General features: G+C 37.3%; 1 protein-coding gene across 1 annotated transcript in view; it reads left to right on the forward strand.

The window, feature by feature from the left end:
- The window catches only part of NPY5R (neuropeptide Y receptor Y5), a 40,796-nt gene extending 30,471 nt beyond the window's left edge, over positions 1 to 10,325 (forward strand). Inside the window, exon 2 of the mRNA XM_018566270.1 lies at positions 8,664 to 10,325. Coding sequence (XP_018421772.1) covers positions 8,673 to 10,040 — 1,368 coding nt within the window. The 5' untranslated portion in view covers positions 8,664 to 8,672 and the 3' untranslated portion in view covers positions 10,041 to 10,325. The remainder of the gene's footprint in view (positions 1 to 8,663) is intronic.
- The last annotated feature ends 529 nt before the right edge of the window (positions 10,326 to 10,854 follow it).

Here is a 10,854-nt window from a genome sequence, read left to right on the forward strand (position 1 = left end):
TAAAGTGAAAGTGTGTTTATATTATAGACACATGAAAAAACTATATAAAAATACAATAGATGTTCACCTTGACCTTCCCTGAGCTAGTGATGCATTCAGCACTTAGACCTCACTCGCACTTTCCACTTGCATTTTTATGCAGAGATCTGTCTAGATACTTTACATGCATATGCTTTTAGATGCATCTGTCATTTGTCCATTGAAGTTGCCAATGAGATTTCAGCTAATAGACGCGACGCGTCTTGCATTTACATGCATTTACAACTGTTTACACACGTTTTGGTGCGTTTAGAAGCTAAAATTGTTTTCTGGACTCACCTAACTTTTGTAAACGCAGCTAAACTGGCTGCATCTAAAAGCATCTAAACGCAAGGTATGAATCGATCCATTGGAAATCATTGGATGCATTTATATGTGTTTAGAAAACCAGTACAAACCATATAAAAGCACCTAATCACACCCTAGTGTGAAAGGGGCCTATAGCTGGTCATACATTGGTAGATTTAAAAACAAAAAAAACTTTCATACACAAAATCTCATCAGAACATTCGATAATGCCATCGTAGGCTTGACGAATGTTGTTCAAAATTGTATTTGATTTTAAAATTCAGTTTGGGAAATGAATGGTGTTTCTTGAATGAAAATAACATTAACTGTTATTAACTGTTGAGAGAAACATTCCATCCTGGTCCCTCAATGTTTCTGTTAACTATGGTCAAAATTGATCATCAACTTGATTCCATTGTCCAGTAAAAGATAGAACAAACGTCCCAAAAATATTTTTTCAAGCAACATTCCAATGCTGTAAAGATAGAAAGTGTTGGCTAACCTCAATGCAGGTTTAAGACTGTTGTGATAACATTTTAAGCAACTGTTAGAGTCACTTGTCAATCAATTGATTACTTGACATTCATTACTTGACATTCATTACTTGACACAATATTCAACACAGACTTTAGTCCATTTCTGTTATCACTTTACTTTACTATTCAGAAATCAAGAATGTGAAAAACAATTACACTGAATGACCTTACCCTGAATATTTTCCCTAATGCATTTGCAAGATAATCTGAAAGTAAAACCGTAAGAATAAAACTGCTGACAAGACAAAGCAAGAAGTCTGTATGCTTGTATGACATGTGACATGTTAACACCCTGGCAGCTCTGGATGATATGTTATACAATGTTAAAAGATCTCAGTCTAATGCATTAAAATATTGTAGTGAGATCTTACCTAGGTTAGAACTCTGAAACGTTTCTATGCCTGGTCCTTTTTTTAAAACCATTTACACAGTCTATGTCACTTTGCTGATTCTGCCACTGGCTGAAGCACTGCATGTTCCCTGTCACTTAAAAAGGAACAATACTGAAGCAACAATTTGGTCAATGAGAGAAACATGAAAAAGGAGAAAACAAATTAGTTTTAGTGATTGGGTTGCTGATAAGTTGTCACCAGTGCCAGAATTGCTAATGTGACCTGGCCCATTACTTACTGTGTTTTTATACCACAATCTTTTAGTTTTTTTAAAAAAAATGGCATTTTTTCTACAAGATTTCTAAAAAGTGTTTGTATAGCCCAAACTTTTTTTTTTCTTTTAAATTTTGTATAGAAAGAGGTAATGTTAAAGCCCCGGTCATATTTTTACTAGTGTTTGGATCCTCACTGTGGAGAGCCACCCTCTTTTTGCCCTGATGGTCATTGGCTCTGGCACAGAAAACATGTGAAATCCAAACTCTGAGTTGTCACAGTAACTGTAAGAAAGGGGATATTTCCCAATGGAAGCGCCTGTTCCGATGACAGCTGTCTAGAAGGGGATTTCCACCTAACTTTGGACAGATTTTCTCATACTTTCTGTTGTATCTCTGGAAAAAGAAATTAAGTGAAATCACCCAGATGGGACATGGACAGCATATAACAAAAACTGACAGCAATCTTTACCATTGCCTACTTTACCAAAAATTAAGAAAACACTTTTTGCTTTACATAAAACTTTAAATAATATTTCTTGCTATTTTATAAATGTCCCTATTGGCTAGTAAAATACATTCACCAATGCGCACATACGTGTCTAAATGTTAGCCTCATCAATATAATTTGTTATGTGATTTTACAGCTTATAGGCATGATGAGTTAACAAATACAGTTGTCAATTGAAATAAATGAAGATGACAGTAGGGAATATATTCTACTCCGTTCCTGATTGCCAAACTCCTATCACTGTTAACTCTGAAAAAACATTAATGGAAAAGCATTTAGCTGTGAATAGAACACTAATGTTCAGTGAAGATAGCTATTTTAACACAGATATAAAATCAATCATCAGTTTAACAGATAATTTTTCAGTGATCGTTCTGAATAAACTGGAATAATAATGACTCAGAGCACAGGGGCTCCCAATAGGCTTCCACTCCCATAATCTGTTTCTGAATTTTCTTTTTCAGGTTGGAAGTGGAGCAGAGTTCACTAAAAATGATAGCTGACTTGGAACATGAGGAGTCTTAGTTTACTGGGATAGGCCAAAAACTAAAAGACAACATTGCAACTCTCACTAAAGTAGTCTGCACGTGACTAGATCCACAAAAAACCTTAGACAGTTATTCTAATATACTAATCTGGGGTATTGAAAAAGCCCCCCAATCAAAAAAGTATTTCCCTGTATATTCATTGTTACAGCCTCTTTTACATTGGGAGAGGCCTAACCCAGATACGGTTTGTTCTCCTCCTAAATAGTAATACCCTATGGAAGACATGTTCTTAAAGAGTTCTTTAAAAATTGGGCTGTCCCATCGGTGTATATGTCCCAATGATCTGCGCTTCCAATATCTACCTCCTAATGTATAGAACAAAAGCTGCTCTGCAAAGAGCAAACAAAACGCTTCTCAATATCAGTCTCAGCAAATGCCCAGCGTTATAAATTGCTGAATAAAACCTCATATAAAACAATATATAATACAAAAACACATACAATGTTTAACATTGTGTTTAGTGGTCCATATAATATAACATATATTATAACAGTTATATAATATAACTAGAAGTCCCTCTGAAGTATAAAATGTTCCACGTTGAGTGACATCTCTCCCATCTGTGTGTGACACCACTCTCATAGACTGTACTCACTAGATAAGGTGGGCCATTGTATCATCCAGACAGGTCTTCTTGAAATGCTATACCATCAGTAGTTACACCTTTTCTTTTTCCCTTTCATTCACCAGGTTTTCACCATATGCTCATAAAAAATCATCAGAGAAATCCATAGTGTAATCCAATAAAAACACACTTTATTTAATAAAAAAAGATTTTTTTTAAAATAGCCGTACAGGGTTGCAGTGGATGGTTGAACAGGCTGCAGGTCAATTCACTTCAGTTTGGTTATTCATTTGGCTGCCTTCGGCAGCTTAGTGGATAATCCCCTACATTTTTAGGATGAATCTCCTTGCTGTGCACATGAATAGGACCCTTTGGTTGAAAAAATAAAACCTAAAAAATCTGTTGAAAAGACATCTGTTAGGTATGCCTTTCAAATGGAAATGCCTCTTTGGTGCTACCATGGATAGGATTATCCAGGAGGTTGTGGGGAGCAGGCGAGAGCATCTTTTTGTCCTAGCAGGAAAGGTGAAATCTCAATCTAGAGAATTCCTCTTTTCCAAGCTGCTAGCCCCAGCACTTGCATTAAATTGTTCACAAGACATTTCCATAATGGGTTACCTGGACAACCTTCTGCTGAGGGAACAGTCGGCACAGACTTCTTTAGTCGATGTCCAGCAGACTATTCAAATGCTGTAGAGGTTTAGGTGGATCCTGAACCTTCAGAAATCTGTGCTGTACTGACTCATCACTTTGAGTATCAGGGCCTCCTCCTGGACATTTGTGTTCAGGGTCTTTCTTTAATGGAAGAAGCTCACCACCCTCTGTTCCCATGTCCTGACAGGTCAGTTCAGGAGCCAACCAACTCTTTGTTTCTGCATGAGGGTCCTGATAAAGTCATTGATGATGCAATGCGTGTAGGGTGGAGTCTTGTGGTGGGCGGAGCTTTAGAAGCACAGGAGAGAGTGCATCCAGCCCATTAATAAGGGGATTAGTGTGGCTAGACCTTTTATTTTAAGTGGACCTTTACCCTATTGGCTAAAAAATTACATCAGAAAACATATGAAATCATGTTTCATTTATTAGTTAAACATCTTTTCATTTTACTTACAATTTCTTGTTTTCTACTTCCTGGTTCTCTTTGGCAAAAGTGATGTTATGTGTCCAAGTCTTGCATCCTGGGAGGGCTATATCACCAGTGCATTGCTGGGAAATTGTATCTGTAATCTCACAAGGTCTCAGGGAAAGGCATTTTCCTCCCCTGAGATGATGTGCATGGTCACATGTCCTAGTCACATGTGTCAGAGTTCCAGAAAGTAAAGGGAGATGGATTTATCTGTCCTTATTAAAAATGGCTACTTTGAGAAGAATGGGGAGGAAAAGAAAAGCAAGGTATGCAAAGAATAAAAAGCCTGCAATTATTTATAAGTATCTGTTTGTAACTGTCAAAGACAAAAAGGCAGCGTTTGTGTAGATATTTATAACTACAAGCCTGTTCAGAGGCAGTGGAGTATTAAATTGTGTCGGCACACTAGGTCATATCAGTTACATCTGCACCGTTCTACCCACAGCACAGCATGCACTTTGGCTTTTTATTGTTATTTTTACAGTAGATTTTAACAATATCTATATATACAATATGCGGTTTCGTTCCTTCATGAGATGCACATGTGAAATCTCTAACGGCTGTTATGTACTGTAGACACACAACATAATACAAGCACTGGGATATTTGTTCTATAATTCTTTCCCTCATGTCACTCACTCTAGCCCAGACTTTCTCAACATTTTCAGCCTGGAAAAAACCCTTAAAATTTTGGGGAACCCTTGAAATAATTTGGTGATCTACAGCTCATGTAGTACTTTGGTGTCACTTAGAAGGATTCTATATGCAGTGTTTGACAGCGGAGCTCTTAACTTTCTACAGATACATGCAGAAAAACAGACAGGAAAAAGGTGACATAAAAATGAAAAAGCATAAAAATAATGTAAAAGATTAAATTGCACCTAAAAAACATGTAATGAAAGACTAGAGAAATTCTAACACCTTTATTATGTCAAGGTCCGCTTAAATCGTCTACAGCCTTAAATACAAAGCAATAACATACAGCATGTTGTTTTGTCTCGTGGCAAACCAGTAACTTTGTGTAAGTACTTTCTGTCTCTCCCTTAAGCTTGCTTTGAAGAAGAACACAAAGCAGACTGTACTTTGACATATCATTTCATGTTCTGCTCTCCTGCGCTTCTTTTATTCTCCAGGCATTTACAGTACAGAGTATTAGGACTGCACATTATACAAGCCTCAGTTTGCTGTGCTTGTTTCTCCACAGCAAGACATTTACAGGTACCATACTGTCATCTCATAAAAATAGATCACTAAGTCTGAGTCCTTCTGTACTAGCTACCAGAACAGGTTTGTGTTTACGTGAGTTTGAATGTATACCAGAAATTATGATATACACTTTAAAACCAAACCATGTACCGATGAGTTATTATTTTCATGATGTACTTCATAAGCAGGATTGTAGATTTGTTGTACTGATTACTATTTTTCGCTTGTTGTGTAAAGCAATATTAAACTATCAAACTTTTGTTTGTCAATGATAATTCCAGATTAAAGGAGAATTATGAGGCGAGTGATTTTCACTCAGCCTCATAATCTGAGCCGACCTGTGACAATGAAACTGTAGCTTGCGGTATACTGAGCTTTGGGTGAAGGGAGGACGCTAGTTTGTGTCCTCCCGTTACCCTTAGGAGAACTATGGGGAAAAGCCCTAACCCCATAGTTCTTCTTTAACTACCTCCCGGCCGGCCGTTGTGTATTAGACATGTGCACTGCCAAAAAATTTGTTTAGTTTCGTTAGATGCTGAGCTTCATCAGCTTCTTCAGGGGGGTCCTAGGTGACATTAGGGGTCTTGGTATAAAATTCATTTCAGTACAGCGTTGCATGACGGAATAAATGCCAGTCAAAGTATCGCAGCGCTGAATACTGAAAAATGGCCCGGCCAGGAAGGGGGTCTAAACACCTGGTCTTCAAGCGGTTAAACAAATATATATTGCCCAGCAAATTATTTCTTTACACTTTGGGGTTGATTTACTAACCTTATAAACACACCACGAACATGTATACACCTCTGTAGTGTGTTCCATCCCAGCATGATCTATGGGTGGAATCTAAACACCTTTGTAGTGTGTACACACCCAGCAGGTGTGTTGTGCAAAGCCAAGCATGAATTGCAAGGTGATGTTGTGTAAATTAGCTCTATGTTGTGTTGCTTGCGTTGATGAATGCAGGAATGTAAATGCATGAGCTAACCATTTTTGTCTAAACTGTGAAGCAGCATTATATATGCATCACGTGCATGATTTTTCCATATATGGCATTAGTGGAAATATGCTTTTATAGACTTTTTGGTTGATAAATACGTTTTGCTGTGTAAAAATCACACGCACCTAGTGCGTGCGGGTGTTTAGGTTAGTAAATCAACCCCTTTGTGTCTATGCACTTACAGTGATCGTGTTTCCAACAGCTGGCTCCAACTCTCTCAGCTCCACTTGCCAGAACTTTCTGTCCAGTACAAGAATACAAGGGACAGAGTAGTCTCCAGCAGCTGTCTATCTACTACCATGGAGAAGGAGGAAGAAGGAGCTGTGAGGAGGGGAGTGGCTTGCCTTGCTGTTGTTTGTTTGTAGAGACACACCCACAGCTTGCTAGCATTGACAAGGGTGGTTCCAAAAGATCCTGCATGGGAACGGAGTAACCCTAAAATAGGATATCAGGACCAGTGCTTAGAGTATCAGCTTATTCTGTGCTGGTAATTAAAAAGTTTAGACATCAAGGAGCAGCATCCATTGTAAGTGATTTTATCTACCACAAGTCTATCTTAATCACTTACTTAATCACTGAGTAAGGATGAATTAATAATTTTCCTAAACTGGTATTAAACCTAGTTCCAGCAAATTGTGAGTAGCTGCATATTCACAAATATTGTCCAATAAAACAAGCAAATCTGACTCCTTATCCTAACCTCCTTTTTAAAAAAATTAACCATTGCAGTAGGGCTAGCCACGCACTGCAAGGATTAAGTGCTTGTTTTGGTCTAGGGGTGAGAATAAAAATGATACACTCACCTGATCCTCAGTCCTGCAGCAGTGACGGCACACCTCGGGTCCCTTCCTGTGCTGTTGTATGTCCACCTTTGCTGTGGTATGCCCCTCAGCAAGTTCATTAGACGTGATGGCATCACAAGTCCTTAGAGTGCTGGAGCCCAAGGGAGAAGAGGCTGTGGGGACTGGTCCTGCAGCCAGGCAGGACTAAGGTTTAGGAGAGTAGATTTTCTTTATTTTTATCCCTAGACCAAAACAAGCACTTAACCTTTGCAGTGCAGGGGTGGCCCTACTGCAAAGGTAATTTAAAATAATCCTGGAGTACCTTTTGACATAACTTGTTCATTTCAGAGAGTGAGGCTGTGAAGCCTGTGCCTACAATTTTTAATGGAGATATTAAGATGTTTAAAAAGGCAAAATGGTGAATATACAACCCAGCAAAATGGATCACATAACCAGATCCGATGGACCACCAGTGGTGCCAATTTTTAATGCAGAGATATGTCATGAACTACTTATAGTAAGCATGTATATTACCAGTGATACCTATCCTCTACTAGGTAGTATACTGTATACCTTTATTTCAACAGAATATATTGTAGAATATACAGTATTTCACATTTATGTTTCATTTTGTGCCAGCAGCCTAATTTGTAGTCTTAAAATGTTGTTACTATGCTAACTCAGGAGGATTTTCAAGGTTACTTGAATCGCTCTCAGAAATACTTAACAATAAAGGTGTGTAAAGGTCCTCAGTGTCCTCATGAACTCCATGAGGAGTACTCCATGAATACTGTCATACAGGGGAAACATGCATCCAACCAGACCTACAAATAAAACACACTTTGGTATGATATTGGAAAGAGTTGTAATTAAGTTGCAACTTTCTAATTACATACAGTATATAAAAGAGAGGTTGGGTGTTTTTTCTTTCTGGTTTTAGATACTTTCAGGGTCCCAACAGTAAAGTGCCTAAGCCAAACAAAGGGAATTTTATTTCTTTACAATCAAGAATCGCATACTTAGAACATCCCTCCTTCTCCCAACATACTGTACATCTCGAGTCCCTATCCTGGATTAATCTGCAGTGATCAGCATGCTCTCTTTTTTTTTTTAAAAAGACAATCAAGAAGTAGTGATTCAAGTCTCATGAATATTGTTAACAATCTTAGATTTTCAAGCTGCCATATTCTTACTCAACAGATAACATAACAGATTTCATATAATTTCGAAGAAACTATTGAAAGGAATAATGCTTGTTGAAAGGAATAATGACACTGATGCTGTATAATTAATAGTGTGTGTGTGTGTGTGTGTGTGTGTGTGTGTGTGTGCGTATTTTTCTACATGAAGCAAGAAATATAATGTGTTTTTTTTTGCTTCAGCAGCTAATTATTACTGTAGCTTTTAGAATGTTATTGCTTTTTTATGGGTTTCCTAATTGCTTTCCTTTGTATCTCAAAGCAGAGCTGTGAAATGGATTTGAACGTGAAAGACTTTAATAACAGAACAGCTACAAAAGAAGAGAATAGCACATTGGATACAACAACCACCAATTTTCCTGCATGGGAGGATTATAACAGCAGTGTGGACGACATACGATACTTTCTAATTGGGCTGTACACCTTTGTAAGCCTGCTCGGATTTATGGGGAATCTCCTTATTCTCTTGGCTATTTTCAGAAAGCGCAAACAGAAGACAATAATTAACTACCTCATTGGAAACCTAGCCTTTTCAGATATTCTGGTCGTACTCTTTTGTTCTCCCTTTACATTGACCTGTGTCTTACTTGACCAATGGATCTTTGGTGAAGTCATGTGTCATGTTGTGCCTTTTCTCCAATGTGTTTCTGTTCTCATCTCCACCTTAATGCTCATGTCTATTGCCTTGGTGAGATACCATATGATTAAACATCCTCTCTCCACCAATTTAACTGCCAATCATGGGTACTTTTTGATTGCCACTGTCTGGACTCTAGGCTTCACAATATGTTCTCCTTTGCCAGTTTTTCATAAAATTATAAATTTGAGAGAAGCGTTCAACTTAGAGCCCTTGATGAATAGTTACCTGTGCATTGAGTCCTGGCCCTCTGATTCATACAGAATTGCCTTCACTATATCATTATTACTTGTGCAGTACATATTGCCACTGTCCTGTTTAACAATAAGTCATACAAGTGTATGCCGGAGTATAAGTTCAAGGTTATCAAAAAGAGATGTTAAAGTTGAAGAAAATGAAATGATTAATCTGACCCTTCAGCATCCTAAAACTAACAGATCTGTTGTGGAAATCTGTAGTAGTCGAAGGTGGAGCAACTCTTGTGTTCGCAAACACAGAAAGCGATACAGCAAAAAATCAGCCAGTGTTGTCCCAGCAATTCTGAGAAGACACCAAGAGAGTAACACTGGGGATATCCCAGAAACATCAACCACAGAAAGGAGTCATACCTTGCCCTCTAGTGTTCACACTTTACCTTCCACTGTTTATTTACCTGGAGTACCCATATGCTTTGAAATGAAGCCGGAAGAGAATTCTGAACTAAGCAACATGAACTCTGTCTCAAAATCCATAACCCGAATAAAAAAAAGATCTAGGCGTGTTTTCTGCAGGCTGACAGTATTGATCTTGGCTTTTGCTGTCAGTTGGATGCCACTTCACCTTTTTCACCTTGTAACTGATTTTAATGCCAACCTCATTTCCAATCGACATTTCAAATTAGTTTATTGCATCTGTCACTTGCTTGGTATGGTCTCCTGTTGTCTAAATCCCATACTCTATGGATTTTTAAATGATGGCATTAAGGCAGATTTGATGTCTCTCATCCAGTGTTTCCAGATATCATAGGCTGGAATCCAGCTATTATTTTATTTCCTGTAAAACTAAGATGCAAAAAGTAACTACAGGGTTGAGTCAGACACAAGTTGATCTAGACTAAAACTTAGCCATGCGCTAGCATAAATATCCAGTACTTACCTGCTGAACGTTAGTCATCAACTAATGTTATCATCACATAAAATGTATATTTGCAGACAGGTTTACAGTATGGCATATGATCTCCATGAGGTCATTTTCTATTTTTTTTACAAATGTAAAAATAGCATACAGTATGTACAACTCTTGTTTTTGTTCCTCTTACAGTTTATTTACCCGGTAACTATGTATGCATTTATTTAAGTTATGTTTTCTATGAATTACATTTATTAATTGAATTAACTATAAAATGATGCATCATATGTAAGTGAAAGTTTATTTAATAGATTTAAGACATTGTACAGGAACATTTACATTTATGTTTATTAGATTAATATAAATGTGTTTGCAAAAAACAGATATTAGCTTTGGATTTGCAGTCATTTCAAAATGTTTTTCCTACTAATACAGTTTTTTCGTAAACAGAATAATATTTATTTGTGCAAGAGTTATGTCATACTGTGCATTGCTTGCAGAATCATTAGAAAGTCTGGCATAATAGTTGTGCTTTTAATGCTTTCTAATTTTTTACATTTTTTTTCATACTGCTTTTGCAGAGCTTTGCCATTCTGACAAAAAAATGTCCCTTGTTGTTTTAGTGCAACTTATTATGAATAAAATGCTATTCCTATATTACAAAAGTGTCAATTTTATCACTTTCACATTAAACACAAATCACAATATTTAA

Source organism: Nanorana parkeri, unplaced genomic scaffold, assembly GCF_000935625.1.
Source record: "Nanorana parkeri isolate BGI_ZX_2015 unplaced genomic scaffold, ASM93562v1 scaffold930, whole genome shotgun sequence".
In the NCBI taxonomy this organism is placed as follows: Eukaryota; Metazoa; Chordata; class Amphibia; order Anura; family Dicroglossidae; genus Nanorana; species Nanorana parkeri.